Raw genomic sequence first — 13,450 nt, forward strand, 5'->3', positions numbered from 1 at the left:
TAGTTTCTGGCTACAAAGGAAACCAAAATTTGGCCTCATTTCCATGGGCTTGGCCTTCAGTCCCAGACTAGAAAACTAAGCAGGGTGCAGAATACCCAGGGTTTTCTGCAGCTGGGGAAGATGCACCTACGGACATGCCTGCTGAGAAAGCTGTGCATGTTGTCAGTGTCAGAGCAGTAGTTCATGTGAAAACAAAGCTGCGAGAAGTCTGGTCCAGAGGGAGATTCCTGTCCCATGGTTTTACAGGAGACCCTTCATCTTCTGTGCCTGACGTTCAGAGATGCCACAGGCACGGTCAGATCTCAGTGAAGCTTGGCAACATCCTAGCCTGGTGCCCTGGAAAGAATCAGCAAACATAGAAAGCGTGCTCCTGAAGGACCCAGAAGGCAGAGGAATGAACATGAAAAGCATTCCCCTGTGCCATACCCACTGCCTAATCTGAATTCTGCGACTTGGCTTCCCCTGCCACGCTACAACATGCCTTGGTGACTTCTGACGTGCTGTGACATCTCTTGGTATGAGCAGCTGCTGAGTTGTCGGTTTGACCACCTCTGCAGTGTGCAAGAGGTTTATAGGACAGTCACTGTTTGTTCTGCAAAGAGAATGTAAATCATGTTATCTCATCATCTTCAGGAAAACATAACTTTCTCTTCCTTGTGTTCAGTTTCAAAACAGCGATGGCAGCCCTTGTTATCCCATACCTGGAAAGCACAATTTGCATACCCTGATTTATTTATTTTTAGGATGCTTACTTTCAGACTGCTATCAAATCCTCTCCAAAGACACTTCTTTGTTCCATGCCTCACTATTAACACACCCTGGGACTGTCAGCAGCAGCCAAACCTCCTTTTGGTTGGGCTTTTGAGAGTCTTGAGAATCTCTTCACAGTCCTTGGTGCAGTGTTGACCCTCATGAAGAGGTACCTTATAGCAGGGTTGGGTTTTTTTAGAGTATCTGCTGTGCATAACGATAGAGAGCCACTGTCTTTGCCTGGATACGCGTGCACACATGGCTTGTGGATCATTTATCCCTGTGGCTGATCTCAGCAAGGCAGCTCTTCTCTCACTTGGGTTTCTGCCATGCAAATCTGCAAGGGTGTACCATTTTTCTCTCCCCAGACATTTTCATCACTGGGACAGATGCTTATATGAGGATAGAGAGCGCACAACCGCAGCCATCAGGAGGGGTGTCACTCCTTTTTTGAAGGGATATTCTTGCACACCAAGAGGTCCTGGAGCTCAGGGTGATAGATTTTTCCTTATTAGGGGATTTTTGTTCCACAGCTGAACATCACTTCCAGAGTCAAAGGATGAACAGACATCCCGATGTTTATATACATTTAAAAAAAGGGGAGAAAATCTCACTCCACCTCAGTAAGAGGGAGGATGGGTCTGTCGAATTGGTGTACTGATCCTCAGGCAGACTTTTTAAACAGTGCATCCCAAGGGATTTTAAAACAGAATGCCAAGGTGGAGCACCCAGCTTTGTTTTGACCCAGGTGACTCTTGTTAACTTTTGCAGGAATGTGACTTCTCCTGGCTGGTAAGATAGACACCCTGGAAATGTTATCCAAACTTCTGCTAACTACTGCACTGTAGTGCATGGTGCCTTTGAAATGTTTTGCAGCCACTGTTTTTCAGTGATTGAGTCTTTCCACTGCTGCTTTGGACTTTGCTCTGGAGTGTGCACACGGACAGGCACTCAAAAGCAAAGCAGTGAATGTGTTGGTAAACGAAAGTCACGAAGAGATGCAAAATAAAATGTAGATATGTCAAGTAAAATTGCAAAATTTATGATCTTACTGGCAAATTGGTGGATTCTCTGAAAAGCATTGTCCATATGCATGTTCTGGATCCTGCCAGTTCCCTAAAATATCCTGATATTTTGTGGTCGAAGGAAAACTGAGAAGCAAGAACAAACACACACTTTTTTTTTCTTATTATCATTCTGGGTGCTAGGTAGAAAGGTAGGGTGTATAGTCCAAGTGCTGAGCTTGAAGGCAATGTGTATGTTAACAACATATCTCAGAGAGGTAAGTTACTCTGTTGTCAAGAGACAAGGAAGTACAGTCCTACTGAAGGTAGTTTCATGTGGTGCTTGTGTTAATGGTAGACAAAATTTTTCAGGTTCCCTTTTGAAGGCATTACTAAATGCAGAGAAATAGTGTTGGATATTTAATTTGCTGTTCCTCAGTGCTTGCATGTCTTGTAGTTGGTTTTGATGTGTACTTCAACATACATGTTTTTTTAAGGACACTATAAGAGTAAAAGTTAGGAATTTGTTCTTCCCAAGTGAGAAAATTCATGCAGGGTAAGGAAAACCTACTTCTTTCTGTATATTCTTTCCAATAGAGAGGCTGGACTTGGTTCCAGAAAGAGTTTGCAGACCGCTTCTCCCCAAACTGCTGTTCTTCCAGTGGTAGTAAGTGACTCGGCCACGGGCCCCTCCATCTCTTCCTCTGCATGCTTTGGACATTGAGCACAACATTCTCCAGAGGCATCAAGCTTCCAGCCCTCTTCTGTCAGCTTCCCCAAGAACATACTCTGAGAAGGATTTTACAGAATGCAGGTGGAACAGCTCTTAATGACCTGCTAGACAATGCATAAAAAGTCTACATTGGTCATGGAACTGAGAATGGAGGGGATCGCAGAGACAATTGCAAGGAGGTCCCTTGCCTTTGCCACTAGACTACGTGCCTGTCTCAGGACATCACAGTCTCTGTTGCATTGTCTCCGAGTCTGAAAAAGGAAGTTTTGCTGGGAATTTCCTTTCCTTCTCCAGTTCTAAATTGAGATTTCTGGACAAGGACTCATCTCTGTGCCTGGGATGTTTATGAAAACATGTTCATTGAGTTCTCACTAGATTGCTTCTTGCTCTGGCCAATTGTTACCCTAAGCTGACATGTCTGCTCTTCAAAATTCTTTTCCTGTTCTTGCTTTTGTCAGTGTAAAAGAGCAATATAGTTCTAGTAATTTTTTGTGAATCAGTTGTTTACTATAACTGAAGAGGTAGTCCTTTTGGGTAATCCCGTTGTTTCTTACAGACATTCAGTTTGTTATCAGACTATGTCAGGTCTATCTGCCTTGGCAAAGAAATGAAAAATACTACAGGAGAAAGGTCACGACAGCTAGCCTAATGTGGCAGGTTTGTGCTGTAGCAGAGTTAAAATATGAAATCGTGATGGCTCAGGCTTTCTCAGAATGTTTTTAGAAGAGTATAAAAAATTCATTTGAGTGGCTTAAATTAGGGGATAGGTTAGGGCTCTGCTTGTTATGGAAAAAACAAAAACCAAAAAAACTAAAACCAAAACAACCCCTCTGGGTGTTTTCCATGACTTTGGACTTTTTAGCAAGACCAATGAGAGTTGAGTAACGCTTTTTTTGTGACAGGACTATTGCCGTTGTCAGCTCTCCAAATGTTGCATATCCCACATTAGACGGGACCTAAGCAACAGATTTCCAAACTTAGGTGAAATCTGAATTACTAGTAATACAGCTGTGTAACGGCTTTGCTCATGCAAGCTCCAAACCTTAGATGAGAGATTCTGATTTGCATTATAACATGCCTGCTCTGCTTAATCCGGACAATCAGGCAGCGTGTCATGAGGTTGGTCCCAGAGCTCAATCAGTTCCAAATCTGGAAAACACAATAACTACACAAAAAACGCTAGAGCTCTTAGTGGCTTTTGAAAGAGCTAGATTCCGTTCTGTGCCAGAAATTACTCATTCAGAGACTTTCTCATTGAACTGCATTTCCAGCTCCTAGATATTTCTGAAAGGAAAGAAATGCAATGGAGCCTTCTAGTAATGGAGACTTGAAAGCCTCTGTGTTACTGCAGAGTACAGTCAAAACCAGGGATCTCGCTGTACAGACACAGGAGAGCGATGATAGGAGTGAAATTGCTCTTTTTCTAGAGATAAGAGTGCATGGGGCAGCCACCTGGTTATCACACCAACCTGCAATATTTCAGGATGCATTGCCCTGCCCCCCCCCAGTTTTTGTTTTCAGCTAAGGAAATATTTTGGACACCTACCATCCCAAAAGGGTGAGAGGAGAATGATGTGAAATGTCCTCAGAGGTGGTCTCCAAACTGCTTGTCCTGGTCAGATTAATCCTAAATGTAAAAACTTTTCAAGGTAAGAAGTAATACGGATTTAGGTATAATGGAGCTCTAGATTTTAACCTGTATGTAAATGACCCTTCTCTCTCTCTCTCTCTCTCTCTCTCTCTCTCTCTCTCTCTGTTTGAAGAGGCTTTTTTTTTTTCCTCTTACCCATCTAAATTAAATGTTGTTCCTTTTTACTGCAGCTATTCATAGTCTAAAGTTGAGTCGCAACCATGTGGACTGGCACAGTGTGGATGAAGTGTATCTTTACAGTGATGCAACAACATCTAAAATTGCAAGAACTGTTACACAAAAGTTGGGGTTTTCCAAAGGTAATATTTCTCAGAGTTTGTAAAGAATATTGTAAATACCACTATTTTAAGTTTGTTACTCTTAAGGCTAGAGGGAGATTTCAAGTTTGAAGTTTTAATATGTGACTAGCCCACTTTGGCCATTGCAGTTTTTGCAGAAGAGTGTATTAGAGTCCTTAGGTTGTGTACGTAATTGTAACTGGATGTGAATAGGCTATGACTTATTTTTGTTACATATTTTATTATTATTTTGGATGCAGCAGTTAGCATTACATAATAAGTATATGAAAATATTACAATGGCAGAGTCTAGCAGCTACAATATAAGAATTACAGTTCCCTTTGAAACCTTAACTTTACCACTGTGTACTTGCATACTGTGATGCATTCCTTAAATACGTGATCTTACCTTCCCCTCTCACCACCTCTTGCCTTTCTTTTTTCCATTCATTAAACAGATGTATGAACTGAGAGGAGGGGTGAAGCATTTAGACAGAAATTGTTTCCAGTAGGAATCCGGGCTTATTTAAGCTCAAAACTACCAGTTATAAAGCCAGCGAGGCTGAGATGGTTGGAAGAGAGGATGGTCTCTCTCAAGCGAAAGGCAGATTATTGCCAACCTAGAAAACTGGAACTTGTCCTCTGTGTCGTGGTGCTCCTATGCACTGCTGGACAGCTACAAAAACAAGAACATACACATCTGTTTTGTTCCTTGGTCTCTGAAGAGACAAGATCAGGTAATAGGTTTGGCTTTAATCTCCATGCTTCTGTTCTGTAATTAATGCCCTTTTACCCCACAGGGCTCTTAGGTGGATACATAACTACTCTTTACCAAAAACTAGTATAATTCAATGCTTCAGTTCCAGAAGAAATTAAGTATTCTTTATCCAGAACATGATTTGGATAGTGTGTAATAAATAATAAGTAAGATCTCTCCTAAACAATTTGGGGGGAGAAATATCAAATAGAAGCCCACTTGGTAAACAAAAACTGCCCTTAGTGTTTTTGTAGTGTTTTCCTCCTCTTTAAAAACAAAACAAGTTGTTTGCTTCCGTTTTTGTGGCGGGGAATGATGCTGCCATCGTCTTACGTGGCCATCTGAAGGGATTGCTGGACTCGTGCGCAGGTAGCACTCGTGCAAGGCTGTGGTCCTCTATATGGGTCTGTCACTAGAGGGGGATGGAGACACGCTGTGCCACTGGGTTTCTCAAGCCATCAGTGGGGCACTGGGAGAATACCCATATTTGCCCTGGGTAATTCATTTTTTGATTTGGGCACTGAGCTGGTGAACGGGTGGGGAAATTTGAGGTTGGATCAGCTTGAAATAAAACGTAGGTTTTCCCCATCAAAATGAAAAATTGTAAAGCTTTTCAACCAGCTCTCTTAATTGGGTCAGAGAAGGAATGACAATGCTTATCAGTTTTGTGGCCAGATCATTTCCATGATCCTCCCATGCTGTGGAAGTAAGGTGGAGATAGAAAGAAGTTTAATGATTGAGACACACAGAAGAAGAGTATTGTGTTGTAAAAGTGGATGGACAATTATACAACTGTTTTCTAAAAAGTTGTTTTTCAAAACATTTCTGAAATTAGTTATCTTCACAGTGGAAATGGCCTGGTAATACATTGACTGATACAATTCATGTCACCTACTTGCTCAGCTCTCTCAGGAGTTTGAAATTGCAGATATTTAAAAATACATGCTATTCCTTTATGTATAATCTTATTTTCAAAATACTTTAATGTATTGGTCTGAGAAAAGTCGAGCTTCTGTCAACATATAAGACCACTGTGCTTCATAGAATGTTACTGATCTAGGATAATGTTTTTTCTACAGCTTCAAGTAGTGGGACAAGGCTACATAGAGGCTATGTAGAAGAAGCTACGTTAGAAGACAAGCCACCACAAACTAGTCACATTGTATTTGTTGTGCATGGTATTGGGCAGAAAATGGACCAAGGAAGGATCATCAAAAATACAGCTATGTGAGTGCTTTGTAATATTTGCAGTACCAACTCTAGCCTGAATATAAGGCTGACATTATACATGACAGCAGACCCTTTGGTTTAAGCTGTATCTTTTCCTGTTTCCTTCTCCTCCTCTTCCCCTGGGTCATTAGTCTTTATATTGTGGATACACTACTTTCTATGTTAATTTGGATGTATGGACTTAGTGAGAGCAGCTGCAAGCCAGAAGAGCAAAGATATATTCTATTTTCATGACCAACACTTGCAACTTTTGGAGGACTGGCCCGTGAATTTCTAGCTCCTGTGGTCAGTGACTGCTGAGCGCGGAGAGATTTTTCGTTTGGTCAAAATCAAGGGAATCTCCATTTTTCCTGCCGGTTGTCAGAATAGTGGGCAGGTGAGGTGCATCCTGGTAAGAGAGGGGAAACAGGGAGCTAGCAGGAATGTTGGCATTCCTAACAGGACAAAGTTACTTCATGCCATTGGAAGCTATTGCTGTGAGACTGCTCGTGGAGTTCGGTGCGTAGATGCCAGTTGGAAAGTAAAACGTGATTGAAAGCTTACCGGATCTTTTCATTGAATGTCTTTTGTGAAGACTGGGTCGCAAATGACTTTTGATTTGACGCCTGAACTAACTCAGAAGGCCAATTAGCGTGCTGATGAATAGGAAGAGAAACTCCTGAGCTGTTGAGAATGCTGTACCTGAAAAGGTTTTTGAATGTTAGAAGAAATTGTAAAGTCGTGATGACAGCATTGTGGGGAACAAGGTGGTGTTAAGGAATGTCTCATCAGCTGAAAGAAGAGGCTAAAAAAGTGTTAATTGCAGATCTGTATTGCGCAGATGGTTTAGTATGTGTGTCCCAAATAGTTCCGCGTTCCATCAAAGTTGACAGAAATAGTGACATACCCAGTGACTCCTGTGAAAGTGTGCGTAGAGCTGGGATTGCTGATTTCATGTGGTAAGAGCTTTGTGTACCTCCCTTTAAATCCAGAATGGTAATGTAGGTCAGTGCTTATGTGCCGTCGCTGTGGTGTGTACCATCATGTCAGCAGACTCTTATGTTCGTTCAGCTCGCTGTTCCACTCTAGTGTCCTCTGGTGTGGTAGAGTAGACCTCTTGATTTCACTGCCGAGTCATTTGTCGTCTCAAAGCAACAACCTGCTACTCCCGACTCCCCTTGTTCTGGCACTTCACTGCTCTTTTATTCGTGTTGTTTAAGAGCAAGCAATCAAAACCAAAGAGAAAAAGATCCTCAGCCCTTGACAAAAAGCTGAAGCTGGTCACCAAAATAAATGTGAAACCTTAAATTTTTGTAGGATACAATTACACTGGAAATGCAAGTACCCTAAATATAAGTTGCTGTTTTAACAGCGACAAGAAATAAAACTTCCACCTTGGAATCATTAAGGTTTCCTGCTTTTTCTTTTTCCCTACCTCACTTTCCATTGAACATGTGTACAGAGGTTGTATGGGTGGATTAACTTCAGCTCAGGACACAGTGCATAGGTGTTCATTCCATAAGAAGTGCTGTTTTAACTGGCACCCCATTATGTGAAATCTTTTATCTAAAAGGGAAACAAGACTTTTTGTGCTTCAATAAATCTTGCTCATATCCTCAAGAAATATCCAACAGTATTGCATAGCCTTTTAAAATGCTAATTATTGGCATAAATTGTGTATTCTGTACAAAATCTGCAAAGGAAAGCATCATTTTAGATTGAAGTCTCTCTCTTTTTTTCTTTTTTTTTTAAAATAGCTTAAAACTTAGCAGTGAGGAACACCCCATATGTTCTAGAAGAGATTTTAGAAGAAACGTCTGCCAGGCCAGCACAATAGCAGCTCTTACAAGCCGTGCTAGCACTTTCTGTTAGCACCTTCATCCGTGATATATGTGTGGGGTTTTTGTTTTGGGGTTTTTTTCATTCTTTTTGCATTAGGGACAGAGGAGTCAAATGTTGCCTTTTGAAAAATGGTAAGATGGATAAGGAGAAATATTTTTTGACCATTCACACTATAAAGTAGAAGCTAAGGAGAAAAGACTTCAGTGTTTTTTTCCTTTTAAATGCACATTCTTTAGTAGGAAACCTGCAGTTGCAGCCATGCTAAATATGTAACTTAAGCCATAGGTCTGCCCACCAGTGTCACAACTCCTTTCTTCCCTCGTCAATATCTGGATACCACCAGCAGATGTAGAAGGCACTGTCAGCCCTCAAGAGCTCATCATGGTCTTGGGCTGCGTGCAGCTTTGAAGGACGTGGATGTCACTTTGATATAGATGTGCTGGTGTGGGAACATTGGGTAGATCCCTTAGAAACAGAAATTTGCTTTTGGTTTGGGCTCCGGGACATCTGGCAGGACACGTTGCTCTGCAGAGTGCCACCAGTCCTGTCTGTGGGCTCTGGGACATGGATGGGGAGAGAACAGAGACAAGGCAGGTTGGGCGAGGCAAACTCCATGAGACCTTGCATTTTTTTGGTATGGTGCTTGGAGGGACTCTGGTATCTGCAGAAGGGAATACTTGTTCAGGTTCCTTCCCTTTCTACCATACACAAAAAAAAAAATCTCTTGTGCATTTTGTCTTTGCCATGTACATTTATTGTTGCTTCTTTTGGGGTTCATTTGACCCTGGGATAAAACATTGTATTTATTTCAACCTGTGTGAAATAGCACAAAAGCATAGCCTCACTTGAACAAGTGGTCCTAAAAGAAATAAAAAGAAAGAAAAGCGCAAAAATAAAGCTTATAACCCAGACATGGAATACTCTGTCTGTAACCCAGGCTGGTGAGAGACCCTACCAGAGCTCATTTGATATGCTTTGTCCTCAGGTTACTACCTTGAGAAGAAATTGATGCAGCTCACATGATGCATCTGCATCATTAGGCAGATCCTGTTGGTTACAGAGGTAAAAACAGAACTCTTCTTCCAGGGTAATTTAAAATTGTATGCACTAATTTCATTAAGGAATGGAGTTCAGTCTAATCATTAATCTGGTTAGATGCTATGGTCACAGGGTGTCCTGTAAGTAGGTAAATAGAAAAGATGCATTTTATTGATGCTTGAATGAACAGGTCTTTGGTAGATGCGACACGATTTTGTTTCTTCACAGTGTAGTTAAACACATTTATTATCTAAATGTAGCACGGCAGCTGGTACAACAAGCTGCTCCTGTCAGTGCTGATAATAACTGCAGAATTCGTCTGGGAAGAGACTGTACCTCCTCCAGGCTGGAAGAGTGATTCAGCTGACCTAATGTGAACAGCATAATGTGCTGTGAGCTGCTTTGGTAGCATAGGAATGATTATTTAAGGAAGAAGATAGTATAGTCTGTATTTCTGTGTAATATAAACTAAGATATTATGGCATAATGTACTTAATTGGAGGGGTTTTTATTTGCCATCAGGTGCAGCATTCGGGCGTTGCTAGGTTTCTGATAAGGTACGATGTTAACTTAAAAAAAAATCATTTGGGGATATCCGTTTATTTTACTGTACACAGTTTCATATTGTTACTTTGAAATATTTTTTCAATGAAGCCTAATCTCTGATTTTGTTGAACTTGTGCTCCTAGATTGGTGGGGGTGGGTGTGTCCTTACACATATTAAATAGTATTTAGGAATGTTACTCTACATGTTTCAAACCTCCTTTAAAAAAATCCTGTGGTTTTACCTGACTCAGGTAAAGGTCAGACCTTTAGGCTGACCTTCTAAATTTCATCACTCCTGTGCTTGAAAATCGAATGAAGTAACTGTTCTGTGTATTTCCATAATAGCTGTAATGTTGTGACGCTTCTTGGCTGCTCTTACCCTAAAGGTGGTATCTGTCTGCCTCTGTCTGAATCTCCTGTTTTGATTCAAAAATTATATTTGATATTTGCCTGTGCTGCTGCTGGTAGCACAAAAATTGCTGTCTGCACAAGCAACATCATCTTGGCATTCCATAATCACCAATTAAATTTTTATTGCATGTCCCATTAGAAAGCATTTTAATTGTGGATTATCATGACAATCATTACTTCAGAATAGCTATTTTGGTAAATTTCTAGTGGTATGCAAGCCCTTACAGAGTGCAGAGCCTCTCAGAGGCCTTTCAGTGCATTAATTATGTGCTGCTGAAATCTTAAATCAAGACTTCCTGTAAAATTTTTCCTTTGATTTTTAGCTTTTCAGATATTTGGTAGTTTTGCTTATTTTCCATTTAAATGCTTGCATTGCATTAAATGCATATTACGTGCCTGTTTTCCATTCTTCAGTGCTGGTAGTAATTCTGAAATTAAGTCTCCAAATGGTAAAAATTGTCTTACACGTTTCAACTTGAGCTTGTCTTGCAAGCTAAATGAGAAGTTCAGCCCAAGAGGTAAAAGGTGATAGTTAGGGCATTAAATAGTTTCATAACAGCTTGTTTTGTCTACATTTATTAATTATCTAACACATGACTGCATATTGGACGGAAGCTGTAACAGCCTGTTTAGGACGTAGATGTATCTTTGGGTCTGTTCTTGCTCCTGTCCTCCCCCCCAGCCCTCATTCCTGCCTGGTGCTGCCCTTTCCCTGCCCACACCAGCACAACTGTCTGTATGGTCCCGTTGTAAAGTGGATTGCTGCAGTTGGTCCAAAAAACTGGAACCCTGTCTGGAAAATGGGAGCGAGTGGCAAGGACGCAGGGGATGACAAACGGGGATGGGGAATCTGCTTTATGCCGAAGCCAGCGTCTCCCTGAAGGGCAGGCTTGCCCGCCGTTTGGAAAGCAGTGCTGGGGAGGGAGGCACTCGCGCTTGGAGCACGTGGATCTCCGCAGGCTTGTCTCGGGGATCCCATAGTCAACGAACTGAGCAGCTTGAGTTCCTCTGATCGCGCAGAGTCCCGTTATTCTTGAACAGGATGAAGCGTGATTCATGATCATGCTTACTTTGATTGCATGCTAGAATTTCCACCTATCTTCCGAAGTAGAATGAGTCTGCATATGTCCTCGAGCAGCGGTCTTAGTGTGTTTGGTCTGAGAACAGACAAATCCCTGAAGAACAGTGACAGAAGATGACTCGTGTCTTGCAGTTGCTCTTGGAAACCCTCCTTGAGTAAGACTTGAGTTGACGTTTCTGCGATGCAGCTAAGCTTTTGAAAACACCATCCCTTTCATTTCCTCTGGCTTGAGTAGGTCTCAATTTTTATTACTCATGCCCCCTACTCTCACTTCAACTTACCAAATTTAGCTCAAGCCAGCCCTGAGTTTCCTCAATAACTCGTGGTATTATTTCCTCAAAGAGGCAGTGAGTGCTGCCATCCATTTGAGGGGACTCAAGAGTGGTGAAAGCAGTTGGGGAGCGCTTTAGAGCGTAATTTACCAGTTATATGACCAAAATCCAGGAATGGATCCACATGGTTTTGCAGGCAGTAGCGAGAGTTTAGGGTTTTTTTTGTGGGGACATCCCATTGCCCTATCTCTTAAATCAAGAATTCAGAGTAAGAAGTTAGCTGGTGTAATGCTTTTTAAATTAAAAAACATTCCCGTTTTCTTGGCTATGGATCATCTGATTGAAGAGAGTCTACAAAGATGACTTGGGAATAAAATGAGTAACATCTTCAAGCCTTCAGGCATTTTGCTCTGTTACCAGCTATCAAGGTCATTTTATAAAATTTGTGAACTAGCTGAAGCTAACTTGTTTGTAGCTCTCCAGTTTTTAATGTAGTGTTTGTGAATGCTCCACAAGAGTAAAATTAGTAGCATAAGATTAAAAAAAACTACAGCAGTAATCGTAAATATGTTAACATCTCTCTGGAATATGCTTAAGCAAGGATGTATGCCTGTGAAAATACAGTTTTATTATTTAATCAGAGAAAGGCAGCCAAGCACATTTTATTTATGGTGAGTCTCAGAGTATCTATTTTCAGGCCATTACTTCTTGCCTGGAAAATAGCAGTATGTCAAAATGCTTTCTAAGGTATGCGTTACATCTGCACCTGAGTGATTTTTTTCTTAGAAAAATCATAAATTTTCTTTGTTACCATGTGTTTCAGTGTATACATATAAGTAATTGTTGCTCTGGGGTCAATATTTCAACATCCATTTATATTGGAAAGGAGAAGAATTCTCTGCCTGTTTAGATAAGGATTTATTACTTCAGTTGGTGTTAATTTAGCAAATGAGTAGAGGGACTTGCCATCTAATAAAATATCTCAAAATATTTATTTTAAAAAAATAGAAGGGAAAAAACCCCCCACCTTTAGAAGATAACAGATAAGCATGTGTATAGCAGGTACATGCGCTGGGGTTTTGCATGTGAGCATAGCCACATTGCTTGGCAATTACACCACAATTTTCTTTAGAATTTGTAATATCAAACTATTGATCAAAATCAGTGGGAGATGTCGTATAGTGCCATTCGCTGTAAATGAGATGTGTTGCACTGGGAGTTGTTCTGCTGTTGTTCTAATGCCTCCATGATTCTTGTGATCAGGAGATAGGTGTGATGTTGCCGCTGTAAAATAATGAAAGAGAGAATAATTGCACCTCTGACAGTATTTGGCTAGTAACATTCAACGGGATTGCCTCAGAAAGTTTAGTGGAAGGCAAAAAACCTCAATGTTTCCATAACTACATAGTTCGTAATCTGCAAAGCTTTGGTCAGTAGTTTGTAGTATTAACCAGCTTCATAAGGTTAGTGTGCAATGCAGTGTATCGTAGCAGAGGAGCACGCTTGAGACACCGAGAAATGCAATTGCTGCATGCTTGATTTGACATTGGTGAAGTGGCAGTTAACAAAAATTTGTTGAACCAGAGCTTTTGTGCACTTCTACCAGAATGTATTTTGCCAGGCATAAGGAAGGTGCACACAGAGTTGGGGTTTGGTTTTCTAAGGTACCAGAGTGCTTTTGAACGTTTGTCCGTAATCCATTCTAGCAGAAGTTCAGGACTATTCTGCCAGAGGCTGGACTGTGTCTGGATAACCTCAGCTGACATGGGGGGAACCCTCCAGATCTGAGTAAAATTAGGTTTTGCATTTCATAAAATTTTGGATAAGGACACAAATCTGGCACAGCTTTTAGGAGGGGAGACTTGAAGCTTTTCCCAAA

The 13,450-nt window shown here is 41.1% G+C and overlaps 1 protein-coding gene across 2 annotated transcripts in view; it reads left to right on the forward strand.

Annotated features, from left to right (window-relative positions):
- DDHD1 (DDHD domain containing 1) overlaps window positions 1–13,450 on the forward strand; it is a 67,177-nt gene that overhangs the window by 25,954 nt on the left and 27,773 nt on the right. For both annotated transcript variants that reach the window (XM_049828618.1, XM_049828617.1), the window contains 2 exons: window positions 4,309–4,437; window positions 6,252–6,399. In XM_049828618.1, coding sequence (XP_049684575.1) covers window positions 4,309–4,437; window positions 6,252–6,399 — 277 coding nt within the window. The remainder of the gene's footprint in view (window positions 1–4,308; window positions 4,438–6,251; window positions 6,400–13,450) is intronic.

Source organism: Accipiter gentilis, chromosome 25 (genome assembly GCF_929443795.1).
Source record: "Accipiter gentilis chromosome 25, bAccGen1.1, whole genome shotgun sequence".
Lineage (NCBI taxonomy): Eukaryota > Metazoa > Chordata > Aves > Accipitriformes > Accipitridae > Astur > Astur gentilis.